Below are 22043 nucleotides of genomic sequence, written 5' to 3' on the forward strand. Positions count from 1 at the left end.
TGATCAGGGAGATCGAGAGGACCCCTAGAGAACAGGAAGCCAACCAGTGCACATTCTGCAAAGAGAAGGGTCATTGGAGACAGAAATGTTCCTGATTGTTCCAAGAGAAGCCACATAAGGTCAGTCAGACCCTGACCCATCCTGACAAGTGGCACCACTGGTAGAGGAAAGCTAAAGGAGCCAGGAGGCTTTGCACATGTCTCCAAGAGTGATCTCTGAGGAATCTCAGCTGATGCTTAAACATAGATAGGAACAAGCTCAGTTTTGTCCAACCACTTGGTCTTAAACACCCTGCAGGAGAGTATAGCCTAACAGCACAGTCTTACATGGACATTTAAAAGGAAAAACATTGTTTTTTAAAAAATGAAACTTAATATACATACTTGTGTCAGCCCTACCAAAATTAAGTAAAGCTGGACGCTATAAAGGTAGGGTTCTTGTGTTAGAGTGCTCAATAATAAGAATGATAAAAGTCGCAAATTTGTCCCAAGTTCATTTGAGTCTGATTTCATAGGTATACAAATCTTCCCAACCTCCTACATTGACAAACTTGATCTGGTTTTTTTTGCTGATAAAATTATGAATTGTGGGCTGGGGCTGGAGCTCAGTGCTAGAGTGCTCACTTGGCATATGTGAGGCACTGGGTTCAATCCTCAGCACCACATAAAAATAAAATAAAGGTATTGTGACCACGTACAACTGAAAAACTACATATTTTAAAAAACTATGTGTTATGGTCCTCATGGTTTTCAGAGACTGGCTAAAATACTAATCATTTTTGTGCTAATTGTTTACAAAAAAAGTAATGCTTTGCTGTCTTTATTGTTGTCTTAGCATGATGTATGTATGCCTTGTCCACTCACCTGCCAGCTGCCACTGTGGATCTCTGGACTGTCCTGATGCTGAATGCCTTTAACTGTCCAGAGAACAAGGACTTTGGGTTACTTCACCCGCTTTCAGCATGAACTACCTTGGAGATGTGGTTGCCCACTTTCCATAGAAATGGAAGCTATAAATAGACAGTGGGGAAATGTAACAGGGGTTACATTTGATGCTTTGACTGTATCCCTTGTGGCTTTGAAACTTATATGTTTTTTCTATTTCCCAGCCTTCTTCTCCCTGACATTCTCCTCCCTGATCTTCTTCATGATCTCTCTTTCCTAATCTCATTTTCTCTGAATCACCTCTTTTAAAAAAAACCTCTTCCTGCTGATGTGCAGAATCACAGCCTTTGGGACAGGAGTCCTCTGCATTTTTCCTTTGCTAACAAAGCAATACACCTTCTTTTTCCTTTTTCTCAAAAAAAAAAAAAAAAAAAAAAAAAATTGTCAAAGCATTTGAAGCCCTTTTGTTCTTGTTCACTGCAAATCCCTCCACCTCAGTACTGTAATCATTCCAATGTACTTTATAATTTTATGGTACATATGCCCCTCAAATTTTATATTATTTTCCATTTTTTACAAAACTGTGTAAGTGCTATTTTACACAATTTCTCAATAGGTAGTGGGTTTGAACCCAGAGCCTCACACATGCTACATAAGCACCGCTGCTGCTGAGCCACATCCTCTGGCTTTTAGACTATCCACATTAGAATACACAGATTTGTTCATTCTTTACGCCTGCTATATACTCTACACCTCCTTGTACTTATTTCTTGTGTACCAATGGCAATTAGGTTTTCAGCTTTTGTGCAAGTATGACATGTGTATGAACATTCTCATATTTCTAGGCATTTTTGGGATGTGCGCTAGATTTTCCATAAGACAGGGGTACGCGTATGTTATTTTACTTGCCATTTCCTTAGTGCTCTACCAGAGGCCTGTGCCAATTTACGTGACGAAACCAGCTGTGTGCAGTTCCAGTTGCTCCAATACTCTTCAGTACATGACAGTCTTTTCACTGACCACCTTTTCATATTATTCATGACATTTTCACTTACACAATTCTTTGAATTTTATTTCAATGAATCCTCACAATCATCTTATGGGTTACATATTATTCTTCACATTTTACAGGTAAGAAAACAAAAGAGTCTCCATTTGCTGAAACAACACTTTCTTCTAAAAATAATGCTTTACTTTGCAACTTCGCTCACTGCATTTCCAGATGCTAGAAAGATTGCTTTGGTGACGATATAGAAGGCCGGTCCTCCAGAGTTGGTAATGCTCCCTCCTCCAGCCTTTCAAAGCCTTCTCCACCCACCCCTCCCGGAGGTCGTCGTGGCTCCGTAGCGCTACAGAACCACAAGGTTTGGACCACTGGATACACCGTAGTCTCCTCCCCCTCCTCCCCGCTCTGTCCCCCCTGGGCGTTCAGAGGGCGCCCTTCGCCGCGCTGGAGAAGGCGGGGTCGGCCGCTTCAGGCAGCAAGGAGCTTTGGGATAGGCCGAGGCTTGAAGCGCTGGGGCTCTGATCACCGGAAGTGCTTCCGTTTCTCCCTCTCCTGAGCTGCAGTCTCCGAAGTTGGAGCGCTGCCCCGGAAGTCCTCCCCCTGTCCTCCGCCCGCGGCAAACATGGCGGTGGACTCGGCGATGGAGCTGCTATTTTTAGACACTTTTAAACATCCAAGCGCTGAGGTAAGGCTTGGCGACTTGATTCCGACCCTACTCCTCGACTTGAGGACTTTCACAAAAAAATCGTTAGCGTCCTAGATTTTTTGCTCCCACCGATTGTCGCTTTAATTCCTCGCGCACACACACCCCATCCCCCAGCTTGGGTGTGAGCTCTGCGTCTGAGGGAGGGGGCGGCAGAGCCTTCTTTTCCTTGCTTTAACTTGCATCCCCCTCCGCGGCGTCTTGCTGGAGTTGGCTGCTTTGCTGGCATTACTTTTTAGTGTTACTATGTTTTTCTGTCAACTTTGGGCCTTGAGAAGGGTCGAGGTTCTCAGGTAACCTCTCTGGGTGCAGGAGGTGTCTTGGGCAGCTGGTCGCTGACCGTAGTGCAGGAGTCTGAGCAGCTCCCTCGGGCTCTGTGGTTCCCGAATTAACGACGTTTCTAAATTCCTTCGGCTAGATTCTTCTAATGGAAGTTTTGCCACACTTTGGGCTCAGGATTGTAGTGTTCTTCAGTTTGTCATGAAACTTTTAATCGTTCGAAGGAGGTTTCACACATTAGGACATGAGATGCGTACAACCTCTTTGCGTGGAGACTATTTAGAAGTAGGAAGAATTGAGGGAATCGTAATCAGAATTATTTTCAGCAAGCAAATGTATTGTCATTTTGAGGGGCGAGGGCACAGTGTTGTATAGCAATCTTTCTGTACCAAATTATTTACGGGTTCTTGAACGTGTGATATTTGAATATAGCTAGTTAACTGCAGGTTTCTGAAAGCCGGTCGAAAATGAACTTTAACGAAGTCCAAAGAGAAATTGGCGTGTCTGTGTTTGTCTGTGTGTCTGAGACAGAGTGCGCGCGAGAGCGAGCGCGCGCGAACTTCCTCTTCTGTCTTAATGTAAACTTAAATCATTTTAGAGAATTGTTCTTTCTTCGAAGATTTTTTTTTTTTCCTTTCTGGTACTGGGAATTGAACTCTGGAGCGCTGTACGATTGAGCTACATCCCCAGTCCTTTTTATTTTGAGACAAGATGTCTCTAAGTTGCTCAGAATGACCTCAAACTTGTGATCCTACTTCCTCAGCTTCTCCAGTAGCTAGAATTACAGGCGTGAGCCACCAAGCCCAGCTAGACTATTTCTTCTGTTTTTATTAAGAGTATGTTCTTGTATCAAGCTCCAAGAGGTTAGCTAGAGTCTCTTATTCTTGGTTGTATTTCCAGTGCTACAACAGTATCTAGAAAAATGTAGGTGCTCAATAAATGTTTGAGTGCAAAATGTTTAAAATGAATAGTCTTTGTTTTGTGAAATAGTGATGATATGGGAAGTGGTTAATTCTTTGATATTTTATTTATTTATTTAAAATTTTGTTGTTGATGGACCTTATTTCTATTCATTTATTTATATGTGGTCCTGAGAATCAAACCCAATGCCTCACACATGTGAAGCAAGCACTCTGCTACCAAGCCACAACCCCAACCCAATTATCTTTTATTTTAATGAATGATTTATAGGTCAGTAAAAGTCAAAAGTTTGGGTACTTTGAGTTATTATATCTTACTGACAGTGAAATAATATTTGGCCTTACATTCCATGTGGGTCAGTTGGCATGGTTTGTTTAATAACGGCTGTATTCCGACTGTAATTCTAGCTAAGTTTTAGAAAACCCACAATGGCAGCAATAGTTGTAGCAGAACCTGTCATATACAGAAGTAGAAAGTAGGTAAATATTTGAAGAAAGCATATGGTGAATTAGTCCTATACTGTTCTAGTTTAGGAAAACTGGCATTCATTCATTCATTCATTATTTAATCGATTATTCTTTCTTTCATTCTTAGACAAACATTGAAGGCTATGAGAAGACAGGGCATGTAGTAAATGCCATCTTCTGGGAATGACTGGGAAAGCTTTAGTAGAGGTCACATTTGAACCAAGTCTTGAAAGAAAAATTTATGGGAGCTAAGATTTTTTTTTTTGGGGGGGGGGGCTGGGGATGTGGTTCAAGCGGTAGCACGCTCACCTGGCATGCGTGCGGCCCGGGTTCCATCCTCAGCACCACATACAAAGATGTGTGTCCGCCGAAAACTAAAAAAATAAATATTAAAATTCTCTCTCAGTGTACAGCGGGATTGAATCTAGAAGTGCTTTACCACAGAGCTATATCCCTAGCCCCTTTTTATTTTTTATTTTGAAACAGGATCTTGCTAAGTTGCTTTAGGGCCTTTCTAAGTTGCTGAGGCTAGTCTTGAACTTGTGATCCTCCTGAGTCCCTGGGGTTACAGGTGTGTGCCCTATGCCTGGTAAAGATAAGAAATCTTGTTCTCAAATGTTTCTTCTCAAAAAATTTATAACCAACTTGGTTTTGGGGATGTAGAACTGTATGTAGTCCCAGTTACTTGGGAGAGTGAGAGCATGGGTAACATAGTGATATACCACACACACACAAAAAGTTTAACTGAACTGTAGATTAGCTCCACAAAATTATCATTCAAGTTAGAATGTGATAAAGTGCATAAAGAGGCACAATGGTGATTTCTTAGAGTTTATCATCTTTTAAAAAAATGCTTTTCATTATTGGACGTATTAGAATCCTAGTTTATATTTAACTTCCTTTGTGGATATTAAGGCTGCATGATTTCAGAAGGGAGAGATACTCTTCTTTTGAGAGTATTAAGAAAGACTTCATTTAGGCATTTACCATATGAACTTGGTCTTTGGTGGAAGGGTATGTACCACAGCTATAGTTAGGAAAGGATGGTATTTTACTGGACTAGTCATTTGTTCAGGTATGCTCAAGTAAGTGGCACCTGAGGGGCAGTTCGAAGCCAGATCATTGAGCTCCTTGAATGTTCAATGAAGGAGCATAGATCTGTTGTACAAGTGGAAAGTTTTTGAGCAGGCAAATTATATGGTTAGTGAACTATATTAGGGAGATTAATTGATCAGTAATACCTAAAATTGTTCAAAGAAAACAGGTGTCAAATTCAGGACGAAAAAAATAAGGCATAATGAAAGGTTGACTAAGCAGATGGGAATTAATGCTTGTTAGCCTTTATTGAATACTCCCTGCCCCCCCTCCTCCAGTGTTGGAGTTTGAACCAAGGGGCACTTTACCACTGAGCTACATCCCTAACCCTTTTTTATTTTATTTTGAGACAGGGTCTTGGTAAATTGCGTGGATGGAGCTGAAACTTGCCATCTTTTTGCCTCAGCCTCCCAAGTACCTGAGATTGCAGGCATGCATCACTTTGCCTGGCTGAATACTTTCTTTGAGTGAGGCAGTATGTTGGTTATTTATTAATTTTTTTCTTTTAGATATACATGACAGTAGAGTATGTTTTGACATATATATACATGGAGTATAACTTAATCTAATTAGGATCTCATTCATGTTGTTGAACATGATGTGGAGTTTCACTGGTTGTGTATTCATGTATGAACGTAGGAAAGTTATATTCAGTTCGTTCTACTATCTTTCCTATTGTGTGTTGGTTATTTAAATAAATTATCTCTGATTTTTCCATCCATTTTGAAAAGGTAGTTTATCTTCATGAAATACAGAAATGGAGCCCAAGAGGTTAGATGTCTTTCCTAAAATGGCATAACTAGCTTAAGATACACCAGCATGCATTTTCCTGCCATGGTATACTCTGACCCAGTGATACTAAATAGGAAGGAATACATATAAGATACATTTTGGATATAATTTTTAACTACACATATTCAGTAGGATGGAAGCTGAATATTGTAGTTAAAATGGTAGAATTTTAGATTTAGAGACTAGGGAACTGGTGGGGCTGTTGATAGTGAGTTTGATGGGAAAAAGATAATTTTAGATTTTTTTTTTTTTAGATTTTTGTATTGTAGTGCTGCAGATCAAACATAGGGCCTCATACATACTAGGCAAGTGCTGTACCATTGAGCTCTGTATCCATGCCTGGTAATTTTATTTATTAATTAAAAATTTTTTTTTCAGTTGTAGTTGGAAACATACCTTTATTTTATTTATTTATTTTTATGTGGTGCTGAGGATTAAACCCAGTGCCGTGAAAATGTTAGGCAAGCAATCTACTGCTGAGCTACAACACCAGCCTGATAATTTTAGTTTTTTGTGTGTTTAGTAGTAAGCCAGATTTGCCCAGTAGGAAGTTGGGAATCTGTTTAGAACCTATTTATGAAAAATACCTTTTTTTTTTTTTTTTTTGGTATTGATGATTGAACCCAGAGGTGCTTTATCACTGAGCTACATCCCAGCTCTTTTTTATTTTTTTTTTTATTTTGAGACAGGGTCTCACCAAGTTGCTTAGGACCTCACTAAGTTTCCAAGACTGGCCTGGAGTTTGCAATCCTTCCAATTTGGGCTCCTAAGTTACTGGGATTACAGGCATGTGTGACTGCAGCTGGCTTATGAAAAATGCTTTTGAAAGTGAGAGTACAGTTCCAGGAGGGGCAATATAAGTAAAAATAAAACAAAATCTATTGTCTGTTCTCAGAGGGATTTGTAATCTGGTAGGGAAGTTAAACTTTTAATTTACCTTAAAGGGATATGAATGGTGCAAAGTGAATTACAAATTATGTTTGTAGTTTGTATGATACTCTTATAAAAATGAAAAAATAAATATTTTAGTAAATTTAAATTTCATTCTAGAAAAATTAGAAAATGCTGAAAAGCTATGCTTTCATAGTATCACCTTTCTTAGTGACAACTGTCATTAATACTATTTGCTCATTCTGTATCTTTATGTATTTTGCAATAATCCCCTTTTTATTACATAAGGAAGTTTTAAACATTTATAAGGCCAATCCTCTTGGGTTTCAGAAGATAAGCAGTTAAATTTATTAACAGACTTTGATGATGGGGAAATAATGTTCTAATAAATGAATAAAACACTTAACATTGCAAATCAAGAATGCAAGGTAGGGCTGGGATATAGCTCAGTTGGTAGATCGTGCTTGCCTTGGCATGCACAAGGCCCTGGGTCCAATCCCCAGTACCACACACACACACACCAAAAAAAACAAGGTAAAACTAAAATTATCATAACATATATCTGAAAAATTGTTTAAAGTCAGATTTAAGTAGGACTAGCTGGTAAACAAGTATATGAGTAGAGAGATGCTATATTTTGATATTCCTGTTGATATGATGTAAATTCCTTTCTTTCTCCCCCACACCTATTATAGTCAGTATTAGAATTTTATAGGTGTAATTAATGGTTTTCTTTATATTAATATTTACCAAATCTTCTAGTGAATATGATTATGCTTAAACATATGAACCCACTACCTACATTAATGTTCCAGTACTGTTTGTGGTTTCTGTTTCACCTGTGTTGTGCATCCTTGTACATCGAGAAATTTGCATATATATCACTTAAAAAGTAAACTTCATTTAAAAAAATTTTCTTTTTTTGACTATGTCATACATGTATGAGGTACAAATTCAAAAGGTACAAAAGAGTATTCAGTAAAATATTTAAAATTGGCTGTATAATATTTATGTAAATAGTAATGTTATTATTTATTTACTAAGTTCTCATACATTTAGATTTCTGGCTTTATAAACAGTGTTGTGATATTCTTGGGCCTAAATTATTTTATACATCTTTACTTCTTTAATATTACTTTTCAGAGTAGAATGGTTGGGTTAAAATATAGTCTTGGGGAGGTGGTCAGTGCTGGAAAGTTCTTTGTAATGATCATTTTAGAGTTTATGAAACTAATTTGTAACTCATCTGCATTAGTGATAGAAACAGATAAGATAGCTAAGGGAGTGGGTAGAAAGAGAAGACAAGGTAGTTCTAGAGATAAGGAGCTGTAGATAGCTATGCTGTGATCTTTAAATGCACAATAACTCCTATGGATAAATGTGTCTTAGTCATAGAATCTGACCAGTCTGTTCTTCACATTTCTGTTACCTGACTGATCATAAACCTTCCATGATTTCCTATTGTCATCCTGCTTGTATTTTTTATAACCCTCTAAGAACAATTTGATCCCCTTTAAGCACCTATTAACAGTTCTTCATTCATTAAAAAATATGCCAGACATTGTGAATATACAGTAACTGAGACTTGGTTCTCATCTCCTTGCAACATATATTTTAATGAGGAGAGTTAAAAGAGTCAATTACAATTCAGTTTGATAAGGGACTTTGGGTACACAAGGGAGAAGTGCTTAACTAGGCTTGATCAACTTTCTCTTGAAAGTTATAATCCCAGCTGCTCCAGAGGCTGACACAGGAGGATCACAAGTTTGAGGCCAACCTCTGCAAGTTGTGAGACCCTGTCTTGGGCTTGGGATGTAGCTAAGTGGTAGAGTACCCTTGGGTTCAGTCTCCAGTAAAGAAAAGAAAGTTGACATCTACAGGGAGTTGGGGCAGAGGGGTATCAGAAGGTTCTAAACCAGGAGAACAGCATAAATGAGGGCATGAAGTTGGAAAAGAGCATGGTATGCTAGGGGTATAAGTTTGGAGTGATTAAGAAGCCAATCTTATCTATAAGACCTAGGAATTTGGCTTGGCTATAGGAAAGAGCAGGGGGATGATGTATTTATAATTTAGGGAGAACATGTTGCAGTAGGAGAATGGGTTGGAGGGGAGCAAGAAAAAAAGCACAAAACCAGCTAGTTTGTTTGTTTGCTAAAAAGGACTGTTTATTAATAAACATAATGGAAATTTATAGCAAGTGAGAAGCTAGAAGTAATATATTTGTAAGAATAGGTCTACTACCATTATTAAGGTATAAAAGACTCCTATGATTTAAAGTAAAGATAAGCCCCATAGAAAAAAGTCTATAAAATATTTGAGCAGATAATTCACAAAAGCAGAAACAAAAGTCAATATATGGAAAATATTATTACTTACTAGTAATTAAATGAGATTATTAAAAGTAACAAATAATAACATTTATTACCTCTCAAATTGGATATTTTTTTAAAAAAAATTGTAATTCCTACAATGGTTCTGAATGTTGAATGTACACATGCTCATATCCAGAGAATCTAAACTGATAAATTTAGAGTGTGTGAAGCTCGTATGGAAAGTGAATATATGATCTATATTCCAAAATTCCATTCATATCCTTTGATCAAGCAATTTCATTTCTAGGAATGAGTCCTAAATAAACAATTATTGATATACTAAAGATATTCTATAATGATGCCCACTATGCAATTATTTATTTATTTAATTATTTAATTTATGTATAACAGCTGAATGCATTACAATTCTTATTACATATATAGAGCTTAATTCTTCATATCTCTGGTTGTATACATAGTATACTCACACCAATTTGTGTCTTCATACCCAAAGGACTTAAAAACTGCATACTACAGGGACACAGCCACATCAATGTTTATAGCAGCACAATTCGCAATAGCTAAATTGTGGAACCAACCTAGATTCCCTTCAATAGATGAATGGATAAAAAAAATGTGGCATATATACACAATGGAATATTACTCAGCAATAAAAGAGAATAAAATCATGGCATTTGCAGGTAAATGGATGGAGTTAAAGAAGATAATGCTAAGTGAAGTTAGACAATCCCAAAAACCCAAATGCCGAATGTTTTCTTTGATATAAGGAAGCTGATTCATAGTGGGATAGGGAGAGGGAGCATGGGAGGAATAGATGAACTCTAGATAGGGCAGAGGGGTGGGAGGGGAGGGGAGAGGGCATGGGGTAATTAATGATGGTTGAATATGATGATCATTATTATCCAAAATACATGTATGAAGGATTGTTCTTGATATAATTCAGATTAGAGTGATGTAGTCATAGAATTAAAGGAATGACAACAGGAATGAAGGGAAATATAGATACGAGAGTGATTTAGAATATAATCACTAGGGCGCTGGGATTGTAGCTTAGTGGTAGAGCACTTGCCTAGCATGTGTGAGGCACTGGGTTCAATTCTCAGTACCACATAAAAATAAATAAATAAATAAAATAAAGGTATTGTCTCTATCTACAACTAAAAATATTTAAAAAAAGAATGTAATCACTAGGAATTGGTGTTTGAATGAATGGATGATTTAGATGAGAATGAGAAACAAAAGGATAATTTCTTGGGCATTGTGTGGATAATAATGCCATCAGTAATGTAGGAGAGTTAGGTTTTGGAATTGCTGCGTTTTTGGTGCCTGAGGGACATTCAGGTGAAGATACCTAGTTGTGTATAACACTCAGGTGGAGATACCTAGTTGTGTATAACAGTCAGGGGCTCAGGAGAGAGGTCCCAGATGGGGATACAGATATGAAGTTGCCTTCTGGCTGTGGATGAATTATTTCATGTAATTCTGATGGTTGTGCTCAGCTACTTTGCCCTACATTCCTTTCTCATTTTGCTCTCTAGGCATGGTGAACTATGCTTGCAATTTCTTGAACCTTCCAAGTTCTTCTTTACATTCTTTTTGTACATGCTTTCTTTCTCCTTTTGCCAAGAAAGCTCTCTCTTCCACTGATTCTTGTTTTCTTAGAAGACTTACTTAACTTAGGTACAACTTCTTTGGGGATACCTTCCCTGACACATCTTTTCTTCCCCCCAAAATGGTTGCTCAAAATCTGAGCTAGGTAAGTACCCTTCTGAGTTTTTAAAGCATCTTGTCTGTACTGTTTGTATCATGGCATTTTCTCTATTTTCTGAAGTAAGTTGTTTTATATTTCTTTTATATAAAAGGAATGTGATATTTTTTTTTCAGTTATAGGTGGACACAATATCTTTATTTTATTTGTATGTGGTGCTAGGAATTGAACCCAGTGCTTCCACGCATGGTAGGCGAGCACTCTTCCTCTGAGCCACAGCCCCAACCCCTTGAATGTGGTATTTGTTGACTGTATAAGGTATAATCATAATAATTGGGATACAAGATCAGCTCTAACAAAAAACAAACGTAATAGTAGCTTTACATAAAATAGGATTTCTCTTTCAGTAATCTAGTTGAAAATAACCTAGGGCCCATATAACGGTTCTACAGTGTTGGGGACCCAGCCTTTCCATCTGTATCATTTGCTATCCTTTATAACATTGCCTGTATTGCCCATAATAGCTCATTATAACGTCTATATTCTAGACCATTGGAAGAACAAGTGGAAGATAGGTCCAAAAGTCTGAACCTTCTCTTTAAGGGCATGACCCAGAATTGCTTACATCATTTTCATTTATATCAAGGAATTTAATAGTCACATGTTCACATTTGCATCTTGGGAATCTGGGAAATAGCCTTTGGTTCACTTATGCCCAGCTAAAATTTCTCTAGAAGAAGAGGAAAGTGGATATTGGAGAATAATTAGCAGTTAGTCTCACTTTAAGTTTATTCCATTTATTTTATTCCAATGAGAGTTTGAAGTACATTTGAATAGTGAACATATTACTGGCAGATTTCTATGCCTGTATATTATAATTTCCAAGTTTAAAATGCAAAATTAGGAAGTCATCTGTTATATTTCCAGGGAAGCCTAACCTGAACATGTTGTTCCTTTGGTCTGTTATGGTAGGCATGATATTCTTTGCAGCTTCAAGACTTAGCCTTTCCAAATGCAAATAATGTGAACCTATGGTGAACTTTAACCACTAAATAAAATGATGGTTGATTGAAATGCTAGGCGAAAATGATGAAAAATACTCCAAATCAATGTGAATTTTTTTTATTGATCACAAGAGTTGCATTTTTCTAATAAAAATGTTACATAGGGATAAGTATGTAATAAATATAATTTATGCTGTCCATTTAATTTTTTTTTTTTTTTGGTGGGAGTTCCTCAGCTATTCAGTATCTAAATGGTTTTTCTGATCCTTTGACATTATTTAGTATGTAAAATTTAGAGTAAGCTAATTAAGTATAGATCTGCAACCTTTTAACCAGAAATTCAAAAATTCAGAAATTAAAAGTTTTAAGTATTATTTTTGCAAATAATAAAACCTTGAAACTGTCCTGAATTCATTTAGCTATACAATCTAATTTGAACCAATATTATACTAGTTTTAATCTTTATTTAGTGTGAATGTTCATACATATTGCTGTAGAAATATTGATGTTTTGATTATAAGATATTGATGTCACAGAAGCTGCTGGAATTCTTAGGTAATATGTAGTATTTGTATCATATACCTTTCTAAAAATACCTTTCTAAAAATTCAAAAAATCAGGATTTTGAAAGGCAACTGGCTCCAAAAGTTTCATTTAAGAGATTGTGAACTATATTGATCTAAGCAAAATATCAGCAGAGAGATAATGCACTGCAGAAAATGTTATATTAAGTGAAAGACTTAACAGGTGCATTTTATCATCAGCCATTAAAAATGATTTATATAGCATTGTAAAATATTTAATGATATGGTTATTTTAAGGTTATTTGTGATGCTTTGAATGAAAATAATTAAAAGATGAGCATATTTTGAATTGGGAAGCATTGTTTTGCTTACAATGTGTCTCTTCTTTCCCTCCTTTTTTAAAGCAAAGTTCTCATATAGATGTGGTTCGTTTTCCATGTGTGGTTTATATCAATGAAGTTCGAGTCATACCCCCAGGAGTGAGAGCCCATAGTAGTCTGCCTGACAATAGAGCATATGGGTAAGTTACTCTCTTTGCAAAACTTTTTTTTTTTTTTTTTTTAACTAAAGAATGTCTTAGAAACTTATTCTTGTGGGTATGGGTGTGTGTGTGTGTGGGGGGGGGACTGGGGTGCTGACGGATTAAATCCTGGCCCTCACTGTGAGTGCTAGGCTCGTGCTTTATCACTGAGCTATATTACCCAGTCCCTGAAACAACTTCTTTTTCTTTTTTTAATTCGTTTTCTTTTAATTTGTTCTTTGTAGTTATACATGATAGTAGAGTCAATTTTGACATATTTGTACAAATATGGAGTTTTTCTTATTCTAATTTTTGGATCCCAGTCTTATGGATGTACATGATGTTGAGACTCACTGTGGTTGAAACTTAAGTGCAGAATTTTAAGGTACTATTTTGCAAATAATAAAATGTTGAAACTTTATGGTCACTTTGCATTGTAATTAACTCTTAAGTTTTCTTTATAATGCTTATATCATCATAAACTTGAAAGGAGGAATTATTTGACCTAAGTAGTAGGTAAGATTTTAAAAAATTTATCCTTTTTTTAAAAAAGTTGATAGAAATGCATTTACATTTTACAAAATATTATGGGATAACATAATCAAGTGTATAAAGTGTTTTTTTTGTGTGTGTGGGGGTACTGGGGATTGAACTCAGGGGCACTTTACCACTGAGTCACATCCCCAGCCTTATTTTGTATTTTATTTAAAGACAGGGTCTCAGTGAGTTCCTTAGTGCCTTGCTTTTGCTGAGGCTAGCTTTGCTGGCTTTTTTTTTTTGCGATTCTCTTGCCTCAGCCTCCCAAGCCAGCAGGATTACAGGCGTGTGCAAACCATGCCCAGCGATAAAGTATTTTTAATTTTACTTCAAAAAAATTTTTTTATAGTTGTAGATGGACAGAATGCCTTTATATTATTTATTTATTTTTATATGGTGCTTAGGATTAAACCCAGTGCCTCACACCTGCTAGGCAAGTGCTCTGCCACTGAGCTACAGCCCTAGCCCTTTAATTTGACTTTTTCCTTGAAAATAAATAAGAATTAGTTTAAATATTTAGAAATGTATTTTTAACGCATTATTTAAATTTTTTTGTGATGCCAGTTTTTACAACTCAGTGATCTTAGTTCAGTACATGTATCTTTTTATAAATTAGTAGCTTCAAATGAACCATTAATTGTAATTACTAAGTAATTATTTGGTACTTTCTCTTTCTTAGGTTCTGTGGGAATTAAAATGTAAGACCATCATCCTGACATGGAGATACAAATAACTTTAACAACCGACAAAAACAGAGAACTTAATATGAATCATTATTTTAATACATGGATTAGAGTTATAAGCCACATTTTGGCTGTAGGAACATGAATACATATAATAAATATATCTTATATGCATTTTTAATTTATAGCCTGGATATTAGTTTTATGTGTCAATACCACATTCCATTCTATAGATACTATGGGTAGCTCAATTTCTGTTACATAAAAGAGTTATGCCTACTATTTCATGGTTTTAAGGGACAGAATCAAAATTAAAGGCTTATTTCTTCCTGTGAAAAATAGTTGTTTTCTTACAGAAATAGTCATAAAATCTTCAGAAGTACTATTCAGAAATTAAAACATAAAAATAAAACAGGCATGTTTAATGTTTTTAAAGAGAATTCATTGTTATTCACTTATAATTTTTTCACTTAAAAGAAATTAAAACTCATGTTTTCCTGTACATTTCTTCCTACTTTTCTTATCACATGTAGAATGTAAAAGAGAGGGTAATGATAGCATATACCACAGTTTTGTTTAATTATAATGCTTTTGACCAAGAAAGATTTATTAGTTATGTATTGTTCTTTAACAAATAACTGCAGATTTTTACAGTCTGAAACAGTAAAAATTTATTTTATTATATTGTTTTTGAGGGTCAGGAGTTGTAGGGGCTTAGCTGGCTCAGGTTCCCTCCTGAAGTTGTAGTCAAGATGCAGGTCAGAGCTACCGTCTTACCTACAGTTTTAGAAGATTTGAGTGAGACTGGAGAGTTTGCTTAGAAACTCACTTGTGGGCTGGGGATGTGGCTCAAGCGGTAGCACACTCGTCTGGCATGCGTGCGGCCCCGGGTTCGATCCTCAGCACCACACACAAATAAAGATGTTATGTCCGCTGAAAACTAAAAAAAATAAATATTAAAAAAAAAGTCAATGGGCAATTAAAAAAAAAAAGAAAAGAAACTCACTTGTGTGCTTGCTAAGAGATCCACCCCATGGGGATCCATTCTTCTCACGTCATGACATGGCTTCTTCAGGAATGATCCAAAAGTGAGAGAGCGGGCTCAGGAAGGAAGCCATAATCAGTGTGTTTTATAACTTAGTGTTAGAACTGAAACTATAGCTTTTACCATATTCTGTTGGTTACATACTATAGGACAGTGTGGGAAGGGACTCTCCAGGTTGTGAATACTAGGAAATGGGCCATCTTGGAAGTTGGCCACCATAGCAGGCAAAATTGATTTCTGTCATTAGCTGCAATGGATATGAATATTTATTACATTGCACCACTGTGCCTGGAGACATTTCTTTCTTTCTTTTTTTTTTTTTGGAGACAAAGGAAAAAAAAGATTTATTGCTTTGCCAGCAAAGGAGAAACACAGGGGACTCCTGTCCTAAAGGCTGTGATTCTGCCCATCATCAGGAACAGGGGGCTTTTATAGAGGTGATTCATGGGCTACATTCCACATGTTCTCTGTTGGAGTTGTGATTGACTTCTTAATTTGGGAGATAGTCATTCTGAGATTTTCCAGTACCATCCCCAAAGTCTAGATTGCTTCGTTCCTGTGGTTGGTGTGCACTCAAGGACAGATAAATCTGCCTAAAATGGGAAAGAAGGTAATCCTATTTTCCCTGAGGTTAGGGATGGGAGAGATTAGGAAGACAGGAAGAGAAAGAAACATGTTCATTTTAAAATAAGTTGCAGTGGCAGAGCAGCAAGGGCTATATTCAAAGAATAAAGTAGACCACTGTTATAAGAACATTGTAGAACACTTCCCCTGGTTTATCACCAGGAAATAGAAAGGAAGGTCCTTTTCCAGGAGTAGGGACCATGGCTAGGTGACTAATTTGACATTATTTTAAGTAACAGGTATCATTTGTGTAGGACAAATTCAGGGCTGAAGGCTGCCCAAGTGGGAAGCCCATGTGCCAATCCTCCTGTGTTTTGGTGTGGGTCTCTATGGCTGGCCCAGGCTGATATTCAAATCTGCAGGGCTGCCAAGTGAGGTGAGAGCAGTGGAAAGGCAGAATTGATAGCCAACCCTGCTTCTTCCAGGAGTCTTTTGCATAAATCCTGTGTGCTCCAGCACACTTTTATGATAGAGATTCTTGGACCTGATATTCTGGGTTAAGTGTCTTTGTGTTTAATCCTTAGAGATGTTGCCAAGTTGTATTCCACTCCATTTTACTCTGTCTTAACCAATTATAAATGTCATTTATCTTTGCCAGTTTGGTAGATGAGAAATTATATTAATGACTAAATCGTCACTTTTTGGGAAGAGGCACCAGTCCTCAGAGAGGGACTAGATCTTAATATGTAGAGAGAAACGACTGAGCATGAGTCCTGGTAGGCCAGCTCTTTTCTCCTGGCTCACAGCCTGGATTCTTACCTAGGGCAGATACATTGACACCTTTATGCCTATCCAAACTATGTGGCATCTTCATCTTCCTGTCCTATGCATAATGGCACATCCAAGTGGACTTCTTACCCATATCTACCACTGCTGGTTTCTAACCACACTGCCTTCTGGTGTTTACACCACAGTTACATGTCTGCTAGTAGTTAGCTGTGGCTAGATGCCATTTCATGGTCTAGCCATACTATGGAATACATTTTGACCTTAATAGTGTTGCTGAAAGCTCAGTCTTTGTCCCCGATGCCAATCCAATAATGAGGACACGGTTTTGAGAAAAAAGAAAAAGAAGGTTTATTGCTTTGCTAGCAAAGAAGAACACAAGGACTCCTGTCCCAAAGGCTATATATACTATATCTTTTATATCAGCAGAACAGGGGTCTTTTAAAGAGGTAACTCAAAGGCTACATTCCAAGTGTTCTCTTGTTTTTTTTGGTATTGGGGATTAAACCCTACTCTACTACTGAGCTATACTCCCAGAGTCTTGAGACAGAGTCTTGTTAAGTTTCTAAGGCTGGCTGGTCTGCAACTTGTGATTCTCCTGCCTCAGGTTTCCAACGTAGCTAGGATTATAGGCCTGTGCCACCACAACCGTCTTCCATATTTGATTCTTTACATTGTTTTTCAGTGACTAAGACCTGAGCCTTTGGGAGCTCAAAAGTTTTTTCTTAAGACATTGGAGGCCATGGTCTAGTATAAAGAGGAAATATAGGAGGAAGACAGTAGAGTTGCTAGACACATAGTGGTTGAATTCAAGTAAAGTAAATGTATGCTGTTACTTTGACTCTATCCTTTTTTGTATTTTTGTTTGTTTTATATTATATGAGTACTTTTATAGTGTTAAGTATTATTTGAATATATGATTTATAATAGCTGCATCGTCTATAATGAATGACTATGCTATAATTGATTTGACAGTCCTTTGATAATGGGACCATTAGATGATTTTTAGTTTTGAAATTATAGGTAATAGCATGTTTAACATGCTTTTGAAAAAAGTCTTTGATTGATATCAGTATTTTCATAGAAATATTCTAGATTATGTCAAATGATAAGAATTTTTTTTTCAGATTTCTGAATTTTATTGCCACATTGCCTTTCAGAATGATTGTACCTGTTTGTACTTCTATCAGAAGTTCATGAAGGAATCATTTTTGTAGTACTTTTTTATGCAAATGAACAATAAAGCATGTGATATTTAAAATCAAAATTTTAGTTGAGCCTAAGGAATTTCAGTCAAGGTGCTATGATATAGTATCTTTTACATTAAGTATAAGAAGATTTTAGTCTAATACAAATTAAAGAGGATTTAATCTTAACTATAAAATCTACCAAAAAAGAGAAAACTCAAAATTGGAAAATTGTTACTATACAAATTTTAATTTAGGCTTTATGATTCTTTTTGCTGATAAACAGAACACTAGATGTCACAATAATTATCTTTAAACACATTAAAACTTGAAATATTTAAGGTAATTACCAAGTAGCAAATGAAAAATGATTCAAATAATCTGGATTTTGATGATTAAAATTTTATCTTTAATATTTCTTTATTTATTGGAATTAAACCCAGTGGCACTTTACCATTGAGCAACATTGAGACAGGGTCTTGTTAAGTTCCTAAGGCTAGCCTTGAATTTGTGGTCCTCTTGCCTGGTCACTGGGATTACAGGTATGCGCCACTACACCCGGACTATTTTTAATAATAAAGTGAACAGTTGGTTACTTGAATTGAATATGAATAGATTTCATTAAATACCATAGTTAACTGTGTACTTTTGTTACTTAAACCTTAGGATATTATGTCCTAATTCTAGGATTGCTCTTAACTTTGTACTTGATATATTTTTATTTTAATATAGAACTAATTGTTAGAAAGGCTGATATTTGTACCTTTTTTTCATTCACAGGGAGACATCTCCGCACACATTTCAGTTAGACTTATTCTTCAACAATGTAAGCAAACCAAGTGCCCCAGTTTTTGATAGGTTGGGAAGGTATGTACCTGCTAGGTAATTTCATCAGGAACTCACGAGTTAATAAGCAAAATGTTTTCATTCTTTAGATGGGATAAAAGCCCTTTTCTGGTGGTAGACCTGCATTCTAGGATTAATTTTTATTGATTGATAATACAAAGGAAATGTCAAATTTCTAAGAAGATGTTGAGTTGACAGAATAAAATTTTATATGTGTGAAACATTAGCCACCTTTTGTTTACTTTTTACTTGTACATGCATTTCTTATACACATGCTACTATCATGATTTGTTAGTCATCTAATTTGGGAAAGATTGCTTTTTTTAAAAAAAATTTTTTTAGTTGTCAATGGACTTTATTTTGTTTATTTATATGCAGTGCTGAGAATCGAACCCAGTACCTCACACATTGCTAGGCAAGCACTCTACCAATGAGCAACAATCCCAGCCCAGAAAGATTGCTTTAAAGAAATTAAATAGCAAATGAGAGCTATTATTTTGAGGGCGTCTTTTATGTCACACTACTGCACAATTTGAAATTCTGTAGTAACATTTTGGAAAATGAGACTTTTGGGATTATTTAATACATGCTAGATATTATTAGTAATGGTTGTTAACATGTCTGCAATCAAATTGATCATTGAGTGGGTTTATTTAGAACTCACTTTTAAAGATCAATAAAGTAAAAAAAAAAATTAAGGCAGTTTAAAAATGGAAAATTTTCTCTTCCTCTCTGCAATTAGAAGCTTCTTCCACCTCATTTTTTTTTAATTGCTCCTTTTCATTTATTATGAAGTTGATAATTTAACCTTTTTTTCCTCGATTCTCTTTTTTATCGTATTGCTAGAGATTGAACCTAGGTCATTGTGCATGTTAGGCAAGCACCCTACTACCTATCTATTCTCTGCCTGACCTATTTAAAAAAAAAAAAATATATATATATATATATATATATATATATTTATAATATTTATTTATATATTTAGTTGTAGATGGACACAATATCTGTATTTCATTTATTTACTTTTTTTTGATGTGGTGTTGAACCACAATTCCAGCCCCTGCCTGACCTATTTTTAAATGACAGGGAATCAAGATAATCTAAATAGCTATTTTTTCATAAAGTAGGATGTTTTTATGTCAGTACTTAATTGATAAAAAAAGATTGTTTGCTTTCTTTTTGGTTCTGGAAATTGAACTGGTGGCTTTATGTATGTTAAGCGTGCATTCTACACTGAACTGCCCCCAGCCATAGAGTGATTAAAATTTTTCTTCCTAGTATACGTTTTTTTAAAAGACTGTAATGGAGCAGTTATCTACTTTAGCTGTACGTTACAGTCACCTTGAGTGCTTGTAAAAATACCCAAAGTCAATTAAACCAGTCCATGGAAATATGATTTATACTTTTTCTTGATGAAGTTTTTGGGGCAGCAAATAAATTTTGTGGTTTATTGAATCCAAACAAAAATATATTATTTGGTTATATTCAGATAGTCAAATTTGGAAAGATTTCTTCATGGTCTGTGATGTTCAGTATTTGAATCTGTATATTTATTTCTACTCTTTTGGCAGCCTGGAATATGATGAGAATACATCTATCATCTTTAGACCCAATTCAAAGGTAATTGTGGAAGTCAGTTTTCACCTTGTTACTGCTGTTTGTTCTCATTTTCATTCACAGTTTTTGATTGAAATAAATCAGTGATACAGAATTTGGTTCTAGTGCTGTACAATGTCATTTCTTGTGTGTGTCCTTTTGTATTCTGAAGTTGTTTTAAAATGGAGCAAGAACATTACAATGTCCTTCTCTACCTAAAGAGTCTAAGAGTCTTTCTCCCCTTAATTTTATATTTGAGTCTGAAGAGGCCAGCATTTGTGCCTTTTTTTTCTTCTTCTTCTTTTTTTTTTAATATTTATTTTTTAGTTGTAGTTAGGCACAACTATTTATTTATGTGGTGCTGAGGATTGAACCCAGTGCCTCTCACATGCGAGGCAAGGGCTCTACCACTGAGCCACAACCCCAGCCCTCCCCATTTTTTGTTTTTTAATGTTTTTTTAGTTGCCTTTTCTTTTATTTAGATGGGCAGGTTCAGCAGATACAAACAGATAAGTTAATAGACATATTGAACCTTAAATAAGGTCTTTTTTAAAAAATACATTCTTCGTTTTTCTTCCTTATGTACTAGAAGTACGTCTTGTTTCTTTATATGCCAAATGCCATTCTAGAAGCATCTAATGGAAGTTAAATGCAAAAATAATAGTGATTTACTAAGGGACTCCTCGACTTACTGTTTGATTTTGGGGGAATGGGTAGATTAAAAATTACGTTTAGATTAAAAATTACCTTCCTTATGTGTTTATCTTCCTTTAAATGGGATTTCTGTTTAGAGTTGCTATCAATCCCTGGGTATAGTCTTTGAGCCTTTCCCCAGTTTTCTGTATAATTTACTAAGGAGAATAATAATTTTTTTCTTCATTATTTGCCTTCAGAAGGGGCTTCAGTGATACTTATTACTTCATTTTACCCATTATGGTGGGGTTGAAAGAAAATTCATAAGCCAAGAGTTTTGGTTTCTTTTTTTGGCACCAGGGATAGAACCCACTGAAAACCACATCCCCAACCCTTTTTATATTTCATTTTGAGACAGGGGCTTGCTGAGTTGCTTAGGGCCTTGCTAAGTTGCTGAGACTGGCTTTGAACTTGTGATCCTCCTGCCTTAGCCTCCTGAGCTGCTGGGATTACAAGTGTGCGCCACTGTGCCCAGCGAGGGGTTTTGATTTCTAATGAAGATTCTTTCAACACTCTCATTTTCATTTGTTAAAAAGAAATGATAATGTTTGTTTTGACCACCTCTCATATTTACTGTGATCATTTAGCAGTTAATGTAGATAAGCTCTGAAAAGCAAAGTTGCTAATTTTGTTTTATAAGGAAAGATTGAAAAGTTAATGGCATTGGTAAAGTCTGATCTTAGGAGAAATTTTCTTTTTAAAAACAATTTGTTTAATGTCTCTGGATAGCCATACTTTTTAAGTACAATGTGGGCACATACAATATACCTCTGGATATAATTTGGGCATTTAAGAAGAATGCTGTACATTTGCATGGACTTTATTTTTGAGAGGAAGCACACAAAAAAATGTATCTCTGTGGCCCCTGTAGCTATTGGTTTAGTTTGCTAGTTAGCAATAATTCCCACTTAATTTTATTTTCATTGCTCTTTGTTGAGAGTCTGGTTATCCTTTTGAATATGTCTAACAAAATGTATAG

At 35.8% G+C, this 22043-nt stretch overlaps 1 protein-coding gene across 3 annotated transcripts in view; it reads left to right on the forward strand.

The window, feature by feature from the left end:
- The first annotated feature begins 2495 nt into the window (after positions 1-2495).
- Virma (vir like m6A methyltransferase associated) overlaps positions 2496-22043 on the forward strand; it is a 65304-nt gene continuing 45756 nt past the window's right edge. For 2 of the 3 annotated variants that reach the window (XM_027948073.2, XM_071602240.1), the window contains exons 1-4: positions 2496-2575; positions 13012-13127; positions 18710-18796; positions 20347-20395. In XM_027948073.2, the coding sequence (XP_027803874.1) occupies positions 2513-2575; positions 13012-13127; positions 18710-18796; positions 20347-20395 (315 nt within the window). In that variant the 5' untranslated portion in view covers positions 2496-2512. The remainder of the gene's footprint in view (positions 2576-13011; positions 13128-18709; positions 18797-20346; positions 20396-22043) is intronic. The other variant, XM_071602239.1, reaches the window with a different exon arrangement.

This window comes from Marmota flaviventris, chromosome 15, assembly GCF_047511675.1.
Source record: "Marmota flaviventris isolate mMarFla1 chromosome 15, mMarFla1.hap1, whole genome shotgun sequence".
NCBI lineage: Eukaryota > Metazoa > Chordata > Mammalia > Rodentia > Sciuridae > Marmota > Marmota flaviventris.